The sequence below is a fragment of the Lepidochelys kempii genome, chromosome 3 (genome assembly GCF_965140285.1).
Source record: "Lepidochelys kempii isolate rLepKem1 chromosome 3, rLepKem1.hap1, whole genome shotgun sequence".
NCBI lineage: Eukaryota > Metazoa > Chordata > Testudines > Cheloniidae > Lepidochelys > Lepidochelys kempii.
Genome location: NC_136382.1, coordinates 39,591,801 through 39,615,975, shown reverse-complemented (window position 1 = coordinate 39,615,975; position 24,175 = coordinate 39,591,801). Strand labels below are relative to the sequence as shown.

The 24,175-nt window shown below is 47.5% G+C and overlaps 1 protein-coding gene across 1 annotated transcript in view; it reads right to left on the bottom strand.

Annotated features, from left to right (window-relative positions):
- Nucleotides 1–646: 646 nt before the first annotated feature.
- TMEM18 (transmembrane protein 18) overlaps nt 647–24,175 on the bottom strand; it is a 70,950-nt gene continuing 47,421 nt past the window's right edge. Inside the window, exon 6 of the mRNA XM_073336155.2 lies at nt 647–680. Within this exon, the coding sequence (XP_073192256.1) occupies nt 662–680 (19 nt within the window). The 3' untranslated portion in view covers nt 647–661. The remainder of the gene's footprint in view (nt 681–24,175) is intronic.

Sequence of the window (24,175 nt, the reverse complement as noted above, 5' to 3'; positions counted from 1 at the left end):
AAAGTAATCCTTTCACATGCTTGCTTTTAAACCATGTATCGTATTTTAAAAGGTACACTCACCGGAGGTCCTTTCTCCGCCTGGCGGGTCTGGGAGGCAGCCTTGGGTGGGTTCGGGGGGTACTGGCTCCAGGTCCAGGGTGAGAAACAGTTCTTGGCTGTCGGGAAAACCGGTTTCTCCGTTTGCTTGCTGTGAGCTATCTACAACCTCCTCCTCATCATCATCTTCTTCGTCCCCAGAACCTGCTTCCGTGTTGCCTCCATCTCCACTGAAGGAGTCAAACAACACGGCTGGGGTAGTGGTGGCTGAACCCCCTAAAATGGCATGAAGCTCATCATAGAAGCGGCATGTTTTGTGCTCTGACCCGGAGCGGCCGTTCGCCTCTCTGGTTTTCCGGTGGGCTTACCTCAGCTCCTTAAGTTTCACGTGGCACTGCTTCGGGTCCCTGTTATGGCCTCTGTCCTTCATGCCCTGGGAGATTTTCACAAAGGTTTTGGCATTTCGAAAACTGGAACGGAGTTCTGATAGCACGGATTCCTCTCCCCATACAGCGATCAGATCCCGTACCTCCCGTTCAGTCCATGCTGGAGCTCTTTTGCGATTCTGGGACTCCATTATGGTCACCTCTGCTGATGAGCTCTGCCTGGTCACCTCTGCATGGTCACCTGCAGCTTGCCACACTGGCCAAACAGGAAATGAGATTCAAAAGGTTGCGGTTCTTTTCCTGTCTACCTGGCCAGTGCATCTGAGTTGAGAGTGCTGTCCAGAACGGTCACAATGGAACACTCTGGGATAGCTCCCGGAGGCCAATACCATTGAATTGTGTCCACAGTACCCCAAATTCGACCCGGCAAGGCCGATTTAATCACTAATCCACTTGTCAGTGGTGGAGTAAGGAAATCAGTTTTAAGAGCCCTTTAAGTCGAAATAAAGGGCTTCATCGTGTAGATGGGTGCAGGTTTACATCGATTTAACACTGCTAAATTCGACCTAAAGTCCTAGTGTAGACCAGGGCTTAGTGTAACTGATCTTTCTAATACAATTAATCTAAACCTAAATAAAAACATAAACATAAATCATTAGCAGAGGTATCCAAACCAAAGTACTCAATATTGTAATGTTATACAGTTGAAATGGCTTAAGCGATTGTGTTCTGCACATGGTGATCAGTCATATACAGGACACTGACAGTAATCTTAATAAACACTAAACTTTATACATAGTAACAAACATGACACTCATCTTTATTATCCCAAGCATACACATTCATTAACCTTACTTCTATTCTATATACTATAGCTAGAATGCTTATGCTTCGTAGTCTTCTTTCCCCCTGCTCTGTCCAAGGATCCTTCTGCTTTGTCCCAGCAGCCCACTGCTGTTGATATTCTGCAATTTCTTCTTCCACTGATTCCTTCTTCTAACTTCTCCTACTCCTAACTTGACTGACTTTTGCTTGCTTGCTCTGTCTTTTATACAATTTTGGCCTGTTCTGATTGGCTTGTTTCCCAATCCTAGGATTAGCATACCTATCTTCCATTCATCTTTAACCCTCTCTGATTGGTTTACAAGTATGGACCAATCACAACTGCTAAATCTAACTGTCAATCAAAGTTGTTACATAACAAGTTTTAGTATTATGGGACGTTTACTATTATGGGATGGTGGCCAGTGTTTCCTCTAATTTTTACATCCTTGTGCAGAATGAATTTTGTTATGTACACCGTTATGGAGGTGATGTGTGACACATCACCTTCATATTGGTGCACATAAGAAAATTCATGTGGTGAGGGTGGGGCCAAAGGGTTTGGAGTGTGGGAGGCAGCTCAGGGCTGGGGCAGAGGGTTGGGGTGCAGGGGGGAGTGAGAGTTCTGGCTGGGGCTGCTGGCTTTGAGGAGAGGCTGGGGATGAGGGCTTCGGAGTCTGGGAGGGGACTCAGGGCTTGGGCAGAGGGTTAGGTGCAGGGGGTGAAGGCTCTGGAGTGGGGCCAGGGATGAGAGGGTTGGGGTGCAGGCTGCTCTGGGGCTGCAGTGGGGAGAGAGGACTCCCCCCAGCCCTCTCTCACTGCAACAGCTCAGAGGTGGGGGAGAGGTGCCTTTCCCCAGCCACAGCAGCTCCAGTGGGCCTAGGCTGGGCCGAGGGAGGGGCTCTCTCTCTCTCTTTTAATAAATTTTATATGATGAACTAGATTTTCAGTAATCCTCATCATATTTGACTAGGCTGTCTGGAGTGGGAGCCCAAGGCTAAATTGTTTAAGGGAGCTGTATTTTTGGCTTCTGGGTAACCAGTAAGGCATTGTGGAAACTGTTTTGTTGCTGGCTTGGTGAATCTAAGTATTAGAAATAACCACCAGTTCTGGGGATTTTCTGCCCCATTCTTTGCAGTTTGTCCCCTATTTTCAGTTAATGGTGGCAAAGCAGTGTTTTCAGTGCTGTGCTTCAGAAACAAAATAGAGCAGCTCAAAATCCTTTTGTATCACAGAGGCTGTGATTTTAATTGCACTGCAGCTCACCATGTGGATAACTATTTCCTTATTCTTGCTCAGGTGTTGCTGTAATTCTTTCATTTTACTTACACCTTGTTCCATTGATGTGTCTTAAAAAACACTGGCAATATACTTACATGCTTTAGAGCAGAGGTTCCCAGACTTGGTTCGCAGCTTGTTCAGGGTAAGGTGAGGAATGGCAAACCGCGGCCACTGGGAGCTGTGAGCAGCTGTACCTGTGGATGTTCAGGTAAACAAAGTGTCTTGCAGCCCGCCAGGGCTTACCCTGAACAAGCCATGAACCAAGTTTGGGAACCCCTGCTGTAGAGGAACAGGCAACAAAGTTCCACTGTGGAACACTCAGCTTGCTAGATTATGTGAAGTAATGCTGTGGTTATTTATTGTTTATGGCCCTCTCATCACCATATTACAGGCAACAAGTGGATACAAGTATGAAGAATGTGTTCCACACCCGTCCCCACAGAAAACCCAGTTGAATGGGTATCCTGTCAAATCTAATCAAAGGTTAAAATATTAAACAAATATGCAACAAACATGAACAGTAAATGCTATCCCCAATCTTCATTCCTTGAATTTATAGAAATAATATATCTGAAATAACTCAAATGTGAAATTGCAGAACTATAAACTATGGTTTACAACCTGTCCTTTAAATCAGCTACTGGAAGATAGCTAATGTAACACCAATATTTAAGAAGGGCTCTAGAAGTGATCCTGGCAATTACAGACCGGTAAGTCTAACGCCAGTACCGGGCAAATTAGCTGAAACAATAGTAAAGAATAAAATTATCAGACACATAGAAGAACATAAATTGTTGCACAAAAGTCAACATGGTTTCTGTAAAGGGAAATCATGTCTTACTAATCTATTAGAGTTCTCTGAGGGGGGTCAACAAACATGTGGACAAGGGGGATCTAGTGTACTTAGTTTTCAGAAAGCCTTTGACAAGGTCCCTCACCAAAGGCTTTGACAAGGTCCCTCAACAAAGGCTCAATATGATGGGGGCTAATTTAGCTACAACTAATCAGGAGAAAGATCTTGGAGTCATCATGGATAGTTCTCCGAAGACGTGTGCAGCAGCAGTCAAAAAAGCAAACGGGATGTTAGGAATCGTGAAAAAAAGGATAGAGAATAAGATGGAGAATATCTTATTGCCCTTATATAAATCCATGGTACTCCCACATCTTGAATACTGTGTACAGATGTGGGCTCCTCATCTCAGAAAAGATATACTGGCATTAGAAAAGGTTCAGAAAAGGGCAAATAAAAGTATTAGGGGTTTGGAATGGGTACCATATGTGGAGAGATTAAAGAGTCTAGGACTTTTCATCTTGGAAAAGAGGAATCATAGAATCATAGAATATCAGGGTTGGAAGGGACCTCAGGAGGTCATCTAGTCCAACCCCCTGCTCAAAGCAGGACCAATCCCCAATTAAATCATCCCAGCCAGGGCTTTGTCAAGCCTGACCTTAAAAACTTCTAAGGAAGGAGATTCTACCACCTCTCTAGGTAATGCATTGCAGTGTTTCACCACCCTCCTAGTGAAGAAGTTTTTCCTAATATCCAACCTAAACCTCCCCCACTGCAACTTGAGACCATTACTCCTTGTCCTGCCCTCTTCTACCACTGAGAACAGTCTAGAACCATCCTCTCTGGAACCACCTCTCAGGTAGTTGAAAGCAGCTATCAAATCCACTCTCATTCTTCTCTTCTGCAGACTAAACAATCCCAGTTCCCTCAGCCTCTCCTCATAACTCATGTGTTCCAGACCCCTAATCATTTTTGTTGCCCTTCGCTGGACTCTCTCCAATTTATCCACATCCTTCTTGTAGTGTGGGGCCCAAAACTGGACACAGTACTCCAGATGAGGCCTCACCAATGTCGAATAGAGGAGAATGATCACATCCCTTGATCTGCTCGCTATGCCCCTACTTATACATCCCAAAATGCCATTGGCCTTCTTGGCAACAAGGGCACACTGCTGACTCATATCCAGCTTCTCGTCCACTGTCACCCCTAGGTCCTTTTCTGCAGAACTGCTGCCTAGCCATTCGGTCCCTAGTCTGTAGCTGTGCATTGGGTTCTTCTGTCCTAAGTGCAGGACGCTGCACTTATCCTTATTGAACCTCATCAGATTTCTTTTGGCCCAATCCTCCAATTTGTCTAGGTCCCTCTGTATCCTATCCCTGCCCTCCAGCATATCTACCACTCCTCCCAGTTTTGTATCATCCACAAATTTGCTGAGAGTGCAATCCACACCATCCTCCAGATCATTTATGAAGATATTGAACAAAACCAGCCCCAGGACCGACCCCTGGGGCACTCCACTTGACACCGGCTGCCAACTAGACATGGAGCCATTGATCACTACCCGTTAAGCCCGACAATCTAGCCATCTTTCTACCCACCTTATAGTGCATTCATCCAGCCCGTACTTCTTTAACTTGCTGACAAGAATACTGTGGGAGACTGTGTCAAAAGCTTTGCTAAAGTCAAGAAACAATACATCCACTGTTTTCTCTTCATCCACAGAACCAGTAATCTCATCATAGAAGGCGCTTAGATTAGTCAGGCATGACCTTCCCTTGGTGAATCCATGCTGACTGTTCCTGATCACTTTCCTCTCATGTAAGTGCTTCAGAATTGATTCCTTGAGGACCTCCTCCATGATTTTTCCGGGGACTGAGGTGAGGCTGACTGGCCTGTAGTTCCCAGGATCCTCCTTCTTCCCTTTTTAAAAGATTGGCACTACATTAGCCTTTTTCCAGTCATCTGGGACTTCCCCTGTTCGCCATGAGTTTTCAAAAATAATGGCCAATGGCTCTGCAATCACAGCCGCCAATTCCTTTAGCACTCTCGGATGCAGCTTGTCCGGCCCCATGGATTTGTGCACGTCCAGCTTTTCTAAATAGTCCCTAACCACCTCTTTCTCCACAGAGGGCTGGCCATCTACTCCCCATGTTGTGATGCCCAGCGCAGCAGTCTGGGAGCTGTCCTTGTTAGTGAAGACAGAGGCAAAAAAAGCATTGAGCACATTAGCTTTTTCCACATCCTCTGTCACTAGGTTGCCTCCCTCATTAAGAGATTAAGGGGGGATATGACAGAGGTATATAAAGTCATGAGCGGTGTGGAGAAAGTGAATAATGAAACTTTTTCTCATAATATAAGAACTAGGGGCCACCAAACAAAATTAATGGGTAGAAGATTTAAAACAAATAAAAGGAAGTTCTTCTTCACTCAGTGCACAGTCAACCTGTGGAACTCCTTGCCTGAGGAGGTTCTGAAGGCTAGGACTATAACAGGGTTTAAAAGAGAACTGGATAAATTCATGGAGGTTAAGTCCATTAATGGCTATTAGCTAGGATGGGTAAATGGTGTCCCTAGCCTCTGTTTGTCAGAGGGTGGAGATGGATGGCAGGAGAGAGATCACTTGATCATTACCTGTTAGGTTCACTCCCTCTGGGGCATCTGGCATTGGCCACTATTGGTAGACAGGATACTGGGCTGGATGAACCTTTGGTCTGACCCAGTATGGTCATTCTTATGTTCTTATGATACAAAACTTCTTAGAATTTAGCATATCACTGGCTGACAAAAATTCTGGGCTTTGGTTTTACATAATGATTGAGTTTTTTCTCCTTTGAAATGTTAGGCTGGAAAGAAGATAATCCAAGCACTTTACTTTTCCCCTTATCTCAAAGTGAAAATTTAAAAAGCATTTATTAATACTCAGCATATTGAGCCTGTTTTCTCAGAAACAGGAAGTTAAATATGTGTTTCCTTCATCTCTTTCTGATCCTTTCTTTACCTCTCCCTTCCCCTCCTCCCCCGGCTTTTCTCTTCCCTTCTTACTTTCTTGGTCTAGCCATCACTTTGCTTTTTCTCCTCCCTCTCCAAGCACTCAGTCATTGTCTTAGGGACATGTATTAATCTTTCTGTCCTCAAAGGATCCCATTTCCTGTGCTGTGCCTTTCTTCTCCCCACACAGGGGACCCCATCTCTTTCCCCAAAACTCTCCCCACTTTTCTCCTGTTTGTTTTCCCACCCACCAGGTTTCTTGCCTCACCTCAGTTACTCAGTACTTTGAGCCCTGCTGCTTCTGCTTCACCCTAGTGTTGAAGTAACTTTTTCTTCACCTCCTGCTGCTATGTGTCTCTTTATTGTCAGTAACCAGTGTTATCTCATTGTTTCCCTGTGTTCCACATTGTCTGTTTGTTGTGCCCACACATTTTGTCTTCTTTTTTCTTTAGATGGTAAGGTCTTTGGAGCAAAGACTGTCTCTTTGTTAAGTGATTGTACAGTGTCGAGCATAATTGGGTCTGGTCCATGATTGGGGCCCCTATTCATGATTGGGGCCCCCATAACCTTCTTTCTGTTAAGCTAAATAGACTCAAGGAACAAAATCGCTACACCAGCATTTTTTTCTAATCTTTTAATCATTTTTATGAATCTTCCATGAACACTGTCCAGTTTATCAATATCCTACTTGAATTGCAGATTCCAGAAGTTGACACATTAGTCACATCAAATATAGAGGTAAAATAATCTCTCTATTCCTATTGAAGATTCCCCTGTTTATGCATCCAAAGTCACATAAGCCCTTAGGCCACGTCATTGCCTTGAGAGTTCCTGTCCAACTGATTATCCATCATGACACCCAAATCTTTTTCAGAGACCCCACTTCCCAAGATAGAGTCCCCCATGCTGTAACTATGGCCTATGTTCTTTGGTCCTAGATGTATACAAATTGTTTGTGTGTGCCCAAGTTATCAAACAAACAATCTGGATTGCTCTGTATCAGTGAGCTATCCTTTTCATTATTTACCACCTCTCCTAATTTTGTGTCATCTGCAAACTTTATCAGGGATGATTTTATGTTTCTTATAGGTCATTGATAAAAATGTTAAATAATATAGGATCAAGAACTGACCCTGCAGACTCCATGGGAAACACACTAACGCAGTGATAATTCCCTGTTTACTAATACAGTTTGAGAACCTTTAACAAAAAAATAATTGTTTTCTTTAGTACCCAAACTATAAGTAAAATGTGGTCTTAAGGAAAGTATGGTCTTTTTTTCATTAATTTAATAGGTCAAATGCCAATGGTATGTTTTCACAAATTACATTGAGATAGTCATAATGGAAGCCCTTACACAGCTCTTACTCAAAAGATATTTGTTTCAGTGGCCAAGATAGCAAAAGTCTGGATTAAAGGACAATCTGTACTTTTTTCATTACTTTAAATAACTGGAACATTCCACTTTTCCATTTGAAAATAGGCTGTGCTACCCCCACAATGAGCTTAACTAATGGAAAATGAGAATATAAATGTATGAAAACAAGTGAAACATGCTTTTCTGTAGTTAAAACCACACCTATTCATAAGCAAGCAAATGCATGAAAATATCTCTAGCACCACCTACAGAAGTAATTCAGTATTGGGTTTTATGTCTTTGCTTTTTTTTTTTAAGCAAAAAGAAAAGAAATCCATAATACTCATGAAGTTATTTGTTTGTAAGAATTTTGTGGGAATTCAATCATTTTCTCCTAAAGTTTTTTCAGTGTAACTATTCAAAAAAACTAAAGTTTTCGGCTTACCTATTTTGGTGGTGGCTTGCTAGAAATGAAAAGCAACAAAATACAGAGCAAGGTATGTGAAAATCGGGTTTAACCCAGGAGAATTGTACTTTCTAGTGCTGACACTGTGTGGGGATTGATCACATTTTCACAGCTGGATTTTGAATAGGGCCTCATTAAATTGATATAAATATACACCATGTTGTTGTTTTCCAACATCAGCAACAAGATTGCATCCTCATTATACACACTCCAGCTGTGTTCTGCATTCACAGTCCTATCATTTGCCAAATGTAAAACTTAACACTTGTCTCTTGACAGTGATAAAGTTGGTAAAGTTATTTGTATAAGAAAAGAAAAAAACTGGAATAGAATGGGGGAAATAAAGGAAAGTGGTTAAAAACAACTTAATGGGGAAAACTGTGGTTACAAATATTCCCTGTTCCTAATAATACTTACTCACCATACTAATGCACTATGAGATCTTTAGACTAAAGAGGTTATTATTGGTCTTTGATAAAAATACCAAAGAGACAACAGGATACAACATAGAGCTCATCCTACTTTCACTGAAGTTAATGGTAAAAATGCCTTTGACTTGAATGGCAGCAGTATCTGGCCCTGTAACGTGGCTTCACATATATTTATAAGAGTACAGAGATAGCATATGATAGAAATATTGCTTTAGTTCAGTAGTTAAACTCATAAAAAAAAATGTAAGTCACGTTAACAATCACCTGAAATCCTCAGTGAGTCCTTGATTTAAGTATGTGCTTAGGTGCTTTCCTAAATGTCAGTGGGTGAAATCCAGGCTATACTGAAGTCAAAGGCACAAATCTCATTGATTTCAATAGGTCCAGGATTTCATTCATTGACTTCAGAGGGTCTAAAGCATGTGTTTAATTGCTTTCCTGCATCAGAGCCTACCTAAATCAGTGTAATAGGAAGTGGACGTTTACTTTTCACAATACCTGATCCAAAATGCTCTTTTTTTCCATGACTTCCAATAGCTTACCACTTAGAGCTTGGAGTTCTGCCCCACCTGTCCCTGCCTTCTCTCTAGTTAGCTGTAACAAGCAACAAAATGACTGTATATACTTGCATTTGTGCACTTCACACTATATTATGAGTATATACGTGCTTTATTGATAATCTATTGAAACTATCTCCTTGATTAAACAATTTCTGATGATTGTATTGATGTAGCCCTCAGAAAAATTGAGAGATTGATTCTACATCATTGCATTTCTTTAAATGTTTTTCTTTTACACAAGACAATTATATATCCAATTGTTACATTTTGAAGCATATGTGTAATTATTAAAATAGAGATTACTGTGTTATCACTGAAATAATCCTATTCCTCTAGTAATGGCAATGACTCACTGTTTACAGTTGGGTTTTGTCTCACAATGGGCACTGATGTCAGGTACTAATCCTTCAACCAGATGAAAGCTAGCATTCAATTTTCTTGATTCCTAGTATAGAACTCCAGAAAACAATACATTAACTGGCAGAGGTGTCTGACAAGTACCAGTACAGCTTAATAATGGTGTGCCAGATTGTTGTGCAGGCCCCCATCGCCACAGAGGGGCATAAGGGTATGTCTACACCTGAGCTGGAAGGTACAATTTCCAGCTTGGGTAGACAAACCTGTGCTAGCTCTGATAGAGCTAATGCACTAAAAATAGCCATGTAGATGCAGCACAAGTGGCAGGAAGGGCTAGTTGCCTCAAGTATGAACTCAATTTAAACTCTAGAGATGTACTTAATCAGAGCTTGCATGGGTAGGTCTATCTGAATTGGAAATTATACCCCGAGCTCCAGACTTTCCCTGGCCATGGGTAGTGCATAAGCCACAGTTATACAGCATGGCTTTGTCCCTGTCCACAGCAGGTCAAACCCCTTTAAGGGCCACACATTCTCCTGTACAACCTCCTTTGCAGACATGGTGTAGGTAGAGCAGAGGCTATCCACCCAGTACTTACTTCTCTATGTGGGTGGAGAGGGCAACAAGGATCTATGAAAGGAAAGAGCTTTGTCTCTAACTCTACAATGTACCAGGCAGCACAGCTAGGGCCAGTAGCAGATCACCTTCTCCCATAGCAAAGGGGGAGTAGGAAAGGAATTTAGTTCCTTCACTGAGTTCCTTCTGGGGAAATATGTATTTATCCAGAGTGAGATGCAAAGGGATAATCTACCCATGTGTATACATATTTAAAATACCAGCATGACAGGGTGTGAATAGCTTAAAGCTAATCCACTATTTTGTGCACTTGGTAAGCATACCCATGTGATCCAAAGTGGCAAGACAATTGATTAAGTACTAGGTGATTAACCAATCAACAAGGAGATTCAGCTCATCTGCTGAGGACGATTGAAAGAGAGACAGGAAGAAATAGGAGGATTAGGGGGGAAGGCTGAAAGGAAGGGTCAGAAAAAGTGCAAGATCTCAGAGTGATGAGAGATCTCTCTTCCCCCCTACTTCCCCATTCCTTCCCTTTGCCTTGGTAGTAGGTAAAGGCTTCAGGGAAAGCTTTATGATGTGTGAATAAATATTTATAAAGCACTTGATGCTGAAGTCATCACTAGTGCGTGTGAGAGGACTGTTCTCAGTAAGAATCAAGGGTGAGACCCCTGCCTTGTGACAACCAACAACTTAAAAATTACACTTCTGTCTGAAGTTACTTTGTCTAATGTTCTCACAAGAAATCTACAAAATTACTATAACTGAAAAAGACAGGAGAAAGAAATGTTCTATTTTTAGTTTGTGAACTGTGTACGTTTGATAGCACTTTCTATATTGTCATTTTCACAATTTTCCCTGTATAATGAATCAGTTAGTAAGTTTCCCCAGTCTCAGGTGCAGAAACTACTTTTAAGATCAAAATTTTATACCACCTAGATTTCAAGTTGATTGCATCCTTTTTAAAAAAAAAGAGCTAAGACATCACAAGCAAGAGTAGGGAAGAATGACCAAATTTTATGATTGTAATATACTGAGCCCTAGATCCTGATCTCATTTCAGTGTATTATAATTTAGTATTTCCATATAGCTCTCACTGTATTTTACAAGTGTTGAAGTCAGTGGAATGTCTCCATATTTACACCAGTTTCCTCTAGTGCAGCAGTCAGAATTTTTCAATGAGCTAGGTGAATTCTGTGAGATGGACCCATGTTTTTTATTGCTAGTGAATGCAGGGTTCATGGCAGGGTCCATTATTGAAGGGGTATATTAAAGCTTTCTTTTGGGGGAAAGTAGCCTTTAAACTTGCATACATCTTTGATCAACAATCCAACACCTAGCATTAACTGCCTTGTCAATTACAATCCTGCCTCAAACCTTCCATTGTTCAGGGAAGTTGTTGAGAAGGCCATGGTGAGACACCACTATCTAAAATGGGTTTCCTCCAATTTTCTGGATGTGCTTTTAAATCTTCATACAGTAATTAACTGCACTTATCTTGTTGCCAGACTATCTGCTCTGGGCAAAGAGTAGAGGTTAGGTGTCCATGTTGTTTTCATTAGATTTCTCAGCAAACTTGGATACCATCAATTACAAGGTGTTGTCTGTTAGCCCTGCAACTGGATGAGGCAGAGATGGATAGAATACACTGAGATGGCTGCATTTGTATCTTTCGAAGACACCCCCAAGAATCATGTTGACAACTGTTCTGTTTTTCCAAGACCTCTCATGTGTAGAGTCCACTGCACTTCATGCTGCCACCTTTCCTGTTCAGATATACTGGATCTTCAACATGTCTTCATGCATTTTTAGACTTGGAAGCCAAAGCTTCTGGTATGATCTACCAACAAAAATTATAAGTCTGACAAGTTTAACTGATATGTTTGAAAAACAAATAAATCAGAAGATTACAAGTCACCACATTCAGTGGAAATCATGAGTCATGTTCTGACTGAGAAATGGAATTTTAGTCATAATTTTTGAGTGGTCCATTCCACAAACTTCAAGGCACTGACTCATTGCTTGCTTATACATGTCACATAAAAGCAACAACTAATAGGACAAGGCAGCCTTCGAAGATAGATGGTAAGGCTGTCATTATCAAAGCCCTTTAATAAATCTCTAAGGTATTTTGCTTCTATCTGGCAACTCTTACAATCAATTCTACCTGACTTCCATTGGATGATGCATTGGTTATTATTGCAGCTTCCAAAAAATGTGTAGAAACGTAGATGCATTAATAACACAAGCTTAAACCAAGTCCTGATTGTGTTTAGTTTTGCAGGATCGCAATTTTTAGCAAAGATGAATGTATCAGACATGTCACGGAACCTCAGATTCATTCATGCAAATGTAAATCACCAAATATAAGCAGATGAGACATTTATTCAAGGTATTTCTGACCAATAGCAGAACACAAGTATCAGAAATCTAAATCTCAATAATATATTGGAATAAATCAGGAGTTACTAATATTTCGAAGACAGATGGAGAAGTTTTTATCATCTAGAGTTCTGAAACTCTAATAAGTTGTAATTCAGATTCTCAGGAGAGGCCTGGGCCGACCTGACTCCACCAGGCCCCAACTCAGGGCCCTAACAGTGGCGGAATATTCCAGCACTGGGTCAGCGGGGAATCCAGCCACAACACGCTGTCCATGTATCAGGCAATGCTACAGCCAGACTGAATGGGAGATAGATGTCCCAATAGTTAAGCTCACCCTACAGATGCATCTCTTCTGTGGACTTGCCTATCCAGTAGAACATGTATCCAGCACTGACCTCATCAAGATGGGACTTGCCTGGGAAACATGTTTCATTCAGTGCAGCTGTACCCAGTGTTGTATTTGACAAGTTTGATTCTGATGAGAGCAGTGCACCTTTCGAGCCCACCAGCATCATCAGAAAGTGTGACATTCCAGGAGGCAGGGCTCAGTGTTGTGTGGGCGATGCTGATTTTTTACCACACAATTGGATTACCAGCTAGTTGTGAGACACTAGCAAATCAATAGTGGTGTTAACAATGTTTAGGAACCCTTTTCTCGCCCTTCCCTGGATTGGGCAGAGCAGTGATGTCTCTGAAGACCATTGCTCTGTTGCACAAGCAGGATATGGATGCTGATATCACTCCAAGTCAATGCTGAATGACCATCACTCCCACATCACTTGTGTGCGAATTTGTGATTAGGGACCCACAGCACCATCCTCTGCCTGTCCCCATTGCCACCTGCACATCACTGTAGGAATTTCAAAAAGAGAACAAGTGAAGAAATAGCAAGCAATAAGGACTACACACCAGAATGGTCAAAAATACAGTTGTGAGACTAAATCACAATATTTTTGTTTTCACTTTCCTCTGAGGTTAGTAAGTAATTTTTGTTTTCTTACAAGATCACTTGTCAGCTGCAGCTCTATCAGCTTCCCAATTAGAGTACTATATATGAGAAGTAATAATATGCTGGTTACAATTATGGTACAGTAATAGCTTCTTTAAAAGGTCAGGAAAGGAAGATTACTGGAATAGCAGACAATGCTTGACAGGGAAATAGAAACAGAATCATAACCTTTTAGTAGACACAATCAGGAGTTGACTGATCAAATTACATGGATAGGAAACATTATAAAAGGAGCGAACATCTTTAACCGAATGCACAGAATGTTTTATAATTAGCAAGTGGAATTACCAATACAATGTAAAAATAAGGTTTCATTAAAAGAAGAAGTAAATAGTGTGACAAAGTTCCTGCTCTAGCTTGGTGGGTCTTGCACTTATTGGTGGATTTGCTCGCCTTGGAGCTCCATGGCAGCCCTCAGCTTGGCCATTTTTCTGAATTCACAGTCCAGGTCGACTCCTCCTGTGTCTGACCAGGAATTGGGAGGATTTGGGGGGAACCTGGGCCCGCCCTCTACCCCGGGTTTCAGCCCAGGGCCCTGTGGAATGCAGCTGTCTAGAGTGCCTCCTGGAACAGCTGTGCAACAGCTACAACTCCCTGGGCTACTTCCCCATGGCCTCCTCCCAACACCTTCTTTATCCTCACCATAGGACCTTCCTCCTGGTGTCTGATGATGCTTGTACTCCTCAGTCCTCCAACAGTCCGCGTTCTCATTCTCAGCTCCTAGCGCCTTCTGCTCCCAGCTCCTCACACGCACACCACAAACTGAAGTGAGCTCCTTCTTAAAACCCAGGTGCCCCGATTAGCCTGCCTTAATTGATTCTAGCAGCTTCTTGATTGGCTGCAGGTGTTCTAATCAGCTTGTCTTAATTGTCTCCAGAAGGTTCCTGATTATTCTGGAGCCTTCCCTGTTAGGAAACGGAACGTCTTTTGCTTGCTCCTCAGCTATCTGCTTTCTGTTCTTTCCTAAAGCCCCCTGGCCCGGATTTTTCTTACTTTTTGCACCTGCCTTAGTCCCCCCCCCCGACCGGGCCAGACGCTTTTTTGTTTTGTTTTTTTTTCATTTTTTGTGTTTTTTTTCCGTCTACGTCCTTCGCCAGCCATCCCCCCTCACGCCTGCTTTCGGGCGCAGCTATTTGCCTCAGCTGAGCCCCCGGAGGAGGGGGGGAAGATTGCCGATTTTGCTGTCCGGAGGGGGGAGTGGAAACCCCCAGACCCAGCCGTTTTGCCAGCAGCTCGGACCTTATAACATTCTTAACATGCCGGAGGCCTTGGAACACAGCCAACACAGCCGGAGACGAAGATTTCATCGGACAGAAGAAATAATATAAATCATCGTGACGGAGGCCATGAGATTGAGTAACTTTCTGAATTATACTCTCGTGGGGGGGAGTTTGACTGTGATTACTTGCGTTTGTGGCGGCACAGGGGGTGTGGCGTGGAGACCCCCACCCCCGATCCATCGGTGCCCCTACCCCCCCCATCGTTATTACAACTGTCACGGCCCCCCTGCAGTCCGTCCCTGCTGGCAATCTGCCATCTCCCTTCGGATCCAGCTGTTTGCTTTGAACTTTGCCTTCCGGACCGGACCTAACAACCGACCAACCGAGACTCTATGGACAAACGTGTGTGGGTCTGCACCCCCCCCCCGGATTGCTTATCGCACAACTTGCCCCTTTTACTGGACCCCGATTTTGTTCCCCCCGCTCCTTCCAGCCCCCCTCCCTCGGCATTTTTTCCCTTCCCGTCCGCAGCCAGCGGAAGGAGGGGCTATTCTGCCTTCTCCCCCCAGCCCCTCCTCCTTCCGGTGTCTCCCTGTCTCTCCCTGCTCACAATGGCGGGGAACGAGAGGGGCGAGACTGCTTTAATAAAATTAGTTGTCCCTTCCCCACCACCACCCCAGCCCAACCCCCAAGGTCCCCCCCCTACTACTATTGTTAAGGTACTTGCCACCCCCCGTGCTGGGGCACCGGTAGCAGGAGGCACCAGGGTGATTGCTGCTGCTGCTGCACCCCCCCCCCCCCCAGATTCTAGGAAACCCCCCCCGGTTCGCCAGAAGGGCCAGGGCGGGTGGAAGGGAAAGGGCCCCGCTAAAACCACTGAGCCCTCCATGGCAGGGGCTGCCCCCACCGCTGCGGCCTCGTCATCAACCGTGGCGCCCCTCCCAGCGTTTCCCTCCACCAGCTCTGCGATTGTCCCTCCCCCGGCCCCCAGGACGTGTGCCCGGGCGGCAGCGGGCTCCCCGCTGCCTGCCGCCTCGTCATCTCGCGCCCCCCCTGCCTCCGCCACCATCACCAGCGGCCGAGGCCCTTTCCCCGCCTTGACCAGGAAGCACGGCGTCCGTTGCCTCCTGGTGCCCGCCTCGCCCCGCGTGGAGACATACGTGCAGGCGTTGGCGAAGGTGGTAGGACCCACGGCTATTGTGGCGGCCTCCAAGATGTATGGGAAGGTCGTTTTCTTCTTAGCCTCGGAGGATGCCGCCCAGGAGGCGGTGGAGAGGGGTCTGACGGTAGGGGGGGTGTTTGTCCCCCTAGAACCGTTAGAAGACCTGGGCGTTCGCCTCGTCCTTACCTCCGCTCCTCCCTTCTTACCCAATGCTGCCCTGTTACCCGCCCTTTCCACCCTGGGGAAACTTGTTTCCGTCATCAGCCCTCTCCCGTTGGGCTGCAAGGACCCCACCCTCCGTCACATTTTTTCGTTCCGCCGGCAAGTGCAGCTTCTGCCACCGGCAGGGGCGCGTGACGGAGAGGCGCTTGAGGGGTCCTTTCTAGTCCCCTACGAGGGAGCCCGCTATCAGGTCTTTTATTCTACCGGAGAGGCCCGGTGCTACCTCTGACGCTCAGCGGGGCACGTCCGCAGAGACTGCCCTTTGGCTGGGGGGGGAGGGGCACCCGAAACCCCCGAGACCCGGCAGGACATCGGCCCCGTCGCTGCCGACACCCCTGGCTGCCCAGTACCAGAAACCAACCCTCCTCCTACTCGACCCATCGCTGCTCCCGTCCGGGCCCAAGAGATCCCTTCCCTACAATGCCCGGGCGAGCAAGGGGTTTCCACCCTTGCTAGTACCACCCCAATAGAGCCCATGGAGGAGGGTGTGGCAAGGATATTATCGGGTATAGGAGAGGGCCCTCCCCAAGGAGAGGCCCCCGCCCCTCATGTTGCACCACCGCTACCTCCCCGAACCCCTAAACCATCGCCTCCGCCCCCCGACATGACCCCTGCTAACCAACCCCCAGATGATGCTATGGAGGGCTGGACCCTAGTCCAGGGGAAGCGAGGCAAGCGGAAGGCTCGAGCTCCGCTGCATCCACCCGACGCGGAAGCCCCCCGGAAGACCAGGAAAGGAGGCACTGCTATCGAGCCTCCCGCCACGGCCGCGAGCGAGATCCATCCGCCGGTGTCGGGAGGGGAAGACGGACTGGCATTGGAGGGCAGAATCCCCCCTCCACAGGAAACCCTCCCCTCCGAGACTCCTGAGGACACCCCTTCTGCCTGGACGCTACCCGAGCCCCCCGCGGACCCCGAGGCGGCCGTTGAGGCAGGCCCTAGAGGAGAGGCCCCCTGGGTGGCAGGAGTTGGCCTCTCCTCCGTGTATGCGGAGATTGAGGCCCTAGATTTGACCCCGGTCACCCAGGGAGGGGATGATTTGCTGCCGGCTGGCCTCGAACTGGGCAGCCTTACCCCAGCCTCCCTTTCCCCATGCTCCCTCCCCCTTTTTGCCTTCCCGGGTGAGCACCCTGCAGAAGGCGGTCCACCACCTGATGTCGTGACCGCTAAAACCACCAAGGAGCCAGCACCTAGCATTATTGGGAGCCCCTCCCCTTCCCCCTTAACCCTTGATTCTGCTCAGGAGGCACTTTCCTTTAGCTGCTCGCCTCCTGCACCCCAGAGCCTTACCCCTGCCCCTGCCCCCACCCCTGCCCAAGGTCCCTCCTCCTGCAATGTTAATGCCGCCCCTGGGGTTATTTCCTTTCCGCCTTTTGCAGACTCCCCCCAGGGAGCAGTCTTTGCACTTTCTAGTCGCGACCCGTTAGGAGTCAATTTTTCCCCTGCCATCCCCCTCCACCCCAAGGTGTGAAATGAATTTAATAACCCCAGCCTGTCAGACGCCTCGTCGGTGGTCCGCACCCTGTCTACCTGCCTTAGCGGACCACGAGGCTGTATTAAGAGGCCCATCAGGGAATACCTCAGGAATTGTAACCCCACCCCCCCCATGAGCTGCGGCATGCGCTACGGAAGTTCCTAGAGCACTCCCGTGGCGCCCGCGATAGGGCACAGCTGGCTCTTCGGCTATGGGGGGACTTTGATCAACTCCTCCAGGCCACAAAGGCCCTTATAAAGGAGGGCAGGGGGCAAGGAAAGCGCGGTGCTGCGGCCTACGAGCGAGCCCGCAGCTTCTGAAGCGATCTACTCACCCACGGGATGGGTCATGGGTTGCTGTGCAACCCGCCAGGGGCCCTGAACCCCCCCGCCAATACGAGACCCCCACCCCCCCAGCCCTCCGTATGACGCCTTTTATTATTGCGACCCTGAATACCAGGGGCTGTAGGATGGCTCTCCGCAGGTCCCAGGTGCTCTCTTACCTTCGGGAGGGGAGGTACTCTGTAGTTTTCCTGCAGGAGACCCATACGGACCCGGCCGCCGAGGACAGGTGGCGGCTGGAGTGGGGGGACGGGGTATACTTTAGCCACTTTGCGACCTGGCAGGCTGGAGTGGCAACCCTATTCTCCCCCAATCTACGGCCTGAGGTGCTAGGGGTCAATGAGGCCGTACCGGGCCACGTGCTGCACCTTCGAGTCCGTATGGAGGGGCTCGTGGTTAATTTTGTTAACATCTATGCCCCGCAGATGAGCTCCAGGCGGCCACAATTTTATCAGCAGGTGTCCGACTTTCTCGGCACCCTGGATTCGCATGAGTGCCTGGTCCTGGGAGGGGATTTTAACACCACCCTCGAGGAACGGGACCGCTCAGGGGCCGAACCGAGTCCGGCCGCCGCGAATATTCTCCAAGGGATAGTCAACCATCACTCCCTAGTGGACGTCCGGCGCGACCATCACCTAGATGACACCTCCACGTTCACCTTTGTCCGGGTGGAGGCCCATCGGTCACACCACTCTCGGTTGGACCGTATTTACTTATCCCGTTTCCATCTTTCACAGGCCCACTCCTCCGCAATTCGGCCGGCCCCATTCTCCGATCATCATTTAGTCGCTGTAACGGTTTCCCTCCGTGCAGAGAGACCGGGGCCGGCCTATTGGCACTTTAATAACAGCCTGTTGGAGGACGAGAGCTTTGTGATGTCCTTCCGGGAGTTTTGGTTGGCCTGGCGAGAGCAGTGGCGTGCCTTTCCCTCGGTGCGGCGATGGTGGGATCTCGGGAAGGTGCGCGCCAAGCTCTTCTGCCGTGACTACACTCGGGGCACCAGCCGACGGCGAAATGCGGCGATAGAGCAGTTGGAACGGGAGGTCTTAGAGATGGAGAGGCGCCTGGCCGCCGATCCCGAGGACCCGTCCCTCTGCGGAGCGTGCTGGGAGAAGCGGGAGGAGCTCCGGGCCCTTGAGGACCACCGGGCCCGAGGTGCCTTCGTTCGATCCCGCATCCGCCTCCTTCGGGAGATGGACCGCGGCTCCCGCTTCTTCTATGCCCCGGAGAAAACGAGGGGGGCCAAGAAACACGTCACCTGCCTTCTTGCGGAAGACGGCACCCCCCTCACGGGTCCGGAGGAGATGTGTGGGAGGGCCCGTGACTTCTACACAAGCCTTTTCTCCCCGGACCCGACCGATCCTGACGCTTGCGAGGTGCTCTGGGAGGAACTCCCCACGGTCAGCGTGGGCGACCGAGACCGACTAGAGCTGCCTCTCACCCTGGCCGAGTTCTCGGAAGCCCTCCGTCGCATGCCCACCAATAAATCTCCGGGCATGGACGGGCTGACCGTGGAGTTTTACCGCGCGTTCTGGGACATTCTCGGCCCAGACCTAGTCACCGTCTGGGCTGAGTCCTTGCAGAGCGGGGTCCTCCCTCTGTCATGCAGGCGAGCGGTGCTCGCTTTGCTGCCGAAGAAGGGGGACCTCCGCGATTTACGAAACTGGCGTCCCGTCTCACTCCTTAGCACGGATTACAAAATCGTAGCGAAAGCAATCTCGCTGCGGCTAGGGTCCGTGATGGCGGACGTGGTCCACCCAGACCAGACCTATACTGTCCCGGGTCGCAGCATTTTTGACAACCTCTTTCTCGTCCGAGACCTTTTGGAACTCGGGCGGAGAGATGGTCTATCGTTCGCCCTCCTGTCTCTTGATCAGGAGAAGCCGTTTGATAGAGTAGACCATGGGTACCTCCTGAGCACTCTGCAGGCATTTGAATTTGGACCTCAGTTTGTGAGTTTTCTCCGGGTGCTGTATGCCTCCGCGGAGTGTTTGGTTAGGCTCAACTGGACCCTGACTGAACCGGTCAGCTTCGGGCGAGGAGTGCGGCAGGGGTGTCCCCTCTCGGGCCAGTTGTATGCTCTGGCGATCGAGCCTTTCCTCTGTCTCCTCCGCAGGAGGATGACAGGGTTGGTGCTGCGGGAGCCGGAGCTGTGGCTGGTGCTGTCGGCGTACGCCGATGACGTACTCTTCGTGGTCCAGGACCCGGGCAACTTGGCTTGGCATGCCTCCACACGCGCCATCTATTAGGCAGCCTCCTCCGCCCGAGTCAACTGGGTCAAGAGCTCTGGCTTGGTGGTGGGGGACTGGCAGCAGGTAAGCTCCCTCCCACCCGAGCTTCAGACCATCCGGTGGAGTGAGGGTCCACTGCTCTATATCGGCATTTACCTTTCCGCCACGCACCCTTCCCCACCGGAGAACTGGCAAAATTTAGAGGGCGGGGTGATAGAGCGGATCCGGAAATGGACGAGGCTACTCCGATGTCTCTCCCTCCGAGGGACAGCACTGGTGCTTAACCAACTAGTCCTGTCCATGCTCTGGTACCAGCTCAACACCCTGGCCCCGGCCCTGGGTTTCCTGACCCACCTCCGGAGATTGATTCTAGAGTTCTTCTGGTCAGGAATGCACTGGGCTCCTGTTGGAGTTCTTCATCTATCCCTGAAGGAAGGAGGGCAGGGCCTGAAGTGTCTGTACACTCAGGTCCACGTTTTCCGCCTCCAGACCCTGCAGAGGTTCTTTTATAGTGCAAGTAGTTCGGCGTGGAGCATACTGGCGCATGCCTTCCTGCGCCGCTTCCAAGGGCTTCGATACGACCGGCAGCTCTTTTATCTTTCTCCGAGGGGTTTTCCGCGAGACCTCTCCGGGCTGCCGGCCTTCTACTAGGACCTCCTCCGGACCTGGAAACTGTTTCTAACAACCAGGTCCGTGGCGGCCACCGTGGGAGCAGATCTCCTCACGGAGCCCCTGCTACACAACCCCCAGCTCCGTGTGCAGGTGGCGGAGTCCCGCTCGGTGCTCCAGAGTTTGGTCCTGGCGGAAGTCACGAGGGTCGGAGACCTCCTGGACTACGACCGGAGAGACTGGCTGGATCCCCTGACGCTCGCTCGGCACATGGGGCTCTCCAGCCCCCGTACCCTCCGGCGCGTACTTCAGGAGGTGAAGGCCACCTTGACCCCCTCGGGCTTAAGTCAACCGAGCCTTGCGCGAGGGCGCACCCTGCACATCCTCTACCCCAGGCCCGCCAGACCTTTCCATTGGGCCCCTACCCTGTAGATCCCAACAAACCCCTCACCCTTTCACTGCAAGCCGGATGCATGAACTGCAGCTGGTCAGTTTTCAAATTGCACCATGGAAATATTTATACACACTTATGCTTCACACCCTTCACGCCCATACCCTGGTGTCCCGCCCTGATACAAAGTGGTGGGACCTCCTGCCACCTTTGGAGGGTGAGCAACCTCGATGGGCCAGCCTGTATTCCACCTTGGTCCCAAGGCCCGTCGGGGACATCAGTTGGCGGCTCCTTCACGGAGCTGTGAGCACGGGCGTGTTTCTGACACAGAGTACCCCCATCCCTGATACTTGCCCTTTTTGTAATGTGAGGGAAACCCTGGCGCACGTATATTTAGAGTGTGCCAGATTGCAGCCCCTTTTCCGGCTCCTCACAAATATTTTATTGCGCTTTTGGCTTCATTTCTCCCCTCACCTTTTTATCTATACACTTCCCACCCGTGGCCCCACAAAGTCATGGGATCTCCTAGTCAACCTCCTCCTAGCCTTGGCTAAAACAGCCATTTATAAAACCAGAGAGAGGAGGTTGGCCCATGAAGCATCCTGCGATTGTAGGGCCTTTTCCGATCCTCAGTACATTCACGTATCCGGGCGGATTTCCTCTGGGTGGCATCCACCGACTCACTTGATGCCTTTGAGGAGCGGTGGACGCTGTCCGGGGTTCTCTGCTCGGTGACCCCATCCGGTTCCCTCCATCTGACCCTTTGATTGAGGGGAAGAGAGAGAGACGCCAGCCCCAGCCGTTGCCATTGTGTATACCATCATTACTGTCATCTAGGAGGGGTCCTATAATACATGGGTGTCTACCCCCCAACCCCTAAACCGTCCACCCCGCAGCCGTGCCCATCTTGCCGGGCACTCTCAGGAGAGGTATAATCGGTGACACTGGGCATGGCACTCGATAACTCGAGGGGGTGGAAAACCACGAATGTCGAGGAAGCCCCCCCACTCTAGGCAACCAGGTAACTCAGGAGGGTGGAAGACTACGAGTGTCGAGGAAGCCCCCCCGCTCTGGGCCCAGGCTAACCTGAACACTTCTCCCTCCTGAAAGCTGCTGTGTTATACCTTCTGTTTACGTTGTTTTGTTGCATAGTTTGTTTTGTTTTCTTTGGTAACTCTTTGCAAGTGTTACGCAATAAAATTCTTTTCTGTTTCAAAAAAAAAAAACAAACAAAAAAACCTTCCCTGTTACCTTACCTAGGGGAAAGGGACCTACTTAATCTGGGGCTAATATATCTGCCTTCTATTAGTCTCCTATAGCCATCTGGCCCAACCCTGTCACAATAGGTAAAGTCTAGTTTTGGTTTTACAACATTTATCTTCTAAACATTTACTCTATTTCTCATTCATATTGGCTGTAGCACGGCTGCTGTCCAATTTACACCTTTGCATGATTCTGTGGAGCTATTCAGCACAGATCAGTGACTAAGTGCAGGAAGAAAAGGAGAAAAGCATATGACAATTATAATGTAATTAATGCCATAAGACACTTGTCAAGGTTCCTTCCCCACTCTGAACTCCAGGGTACAGATGTGGGGACCTGCATGAAAGACCCCCTAAGCTTATTCTTACCAGCATAGGTTAAAAATTTCCTCAAGGTACAAACTTTGCCTTGTCCTTGAACCCTATGCTGCCACCACCAAGCATGTTAAACAAAGAACAGGGAAAGAGCCCACTTGAAGACGTCTTCCCTCCAAAATATCCCCCCAAGCTCTACACCCCCTTTCCTGGGGAAGGCTTAAAAAAATCCTCACCAATTTGCATAGGTGAGCACAGACCCAAACCCTTGGATCTTAAGAACAATGAAAAAGTAATCAGGATCTTAAAAGAAGAATTTTAATTAAAGAAAAGGTAAAAGAATCACCTCTGTAAAATCAGGATGGTAAATACCTTACAGGGTAATCAGATTCAAAACATAGAGAATCCCTCTAGGCAAAACCTTAAGTTACAAAAAGACACAAAAACAGGAATCTACATTCCATTCAGCACAACCTATTTTACCAGCCATTTAACAAAAGGAAATCTAACGCATTTCTAGCTAGATTACTTACTAACTTAACAGAAGTTCTGAAGAGCATTCCTGACCTGGTCCTGGCAAAAGCATCACACAGACAGACAGACCCTTTGTTCCCACCACCCCCAGCTTTGAAAGTAACTTGTCTTACCATCGGTCATTTTGGTCAGGTGCCAGTGAGGTTCTCTTAGCTTCTTAACCCTTTACAGGTGAAAGGGTTTTGCCTCTGGCCAGGAGGGATTTTATAGTTCTGTATACAGAAAGGTGATTACCCTTCCCTTTATATTTATGGCAAAACTAATCTCTTGCTATTTTACCTAGATCTGTTTTTAAAAAGGATTTGACGTAGTTACCAAGATTGACATATTTTTCAAAGTTTAACAGTGGTATGTAGCATGGATGACAGCTTTTTAAAGAACACAACAATGGAACAAGACAATACATTTTATGGTGGCTAATAAACAACTTAGAAAGATGGAGTGTGCTCATAACTTTTATACTCTTAACTATTAGTTAGTTGTTAATTTTTCAGCATACCTAGAAAACCCAGGGACCCTATGTCCAAAAACTTGCATAAAATGGAAACAGTAAGCTGGAAATGATTTAAAGGTGTTAGCTGGGACAACAGTATTTACCCAGGGTAAAGTTACATGCAGGGAGTCTCCTTTTTCAATTAAGGTTGATTTTGGCATAAAAATGATACTAGAAATTTTGAAGATAAGATTTCTCACAGCATTGTAATCAGGGTGTCTCTATGCAATGAAAATTATGTTAAAGTCATTCTTTAATAATTGCATGAATGAAATTAAATCAAATGAAAAACTGTTACATTATAATGCTAATCAATTTTTACAGAATAAGTAGCTGGAAATTCTAGACTAAATTGCATCTTTTAATTGCTTTGTATTGTTTTATATTCAAAATTATAAATTAAATATGAAATTAAGGAATGTGATATGTATTTTAAACATGCACATTTATGGAGAAAATGGCTAAGGAGGAAAAA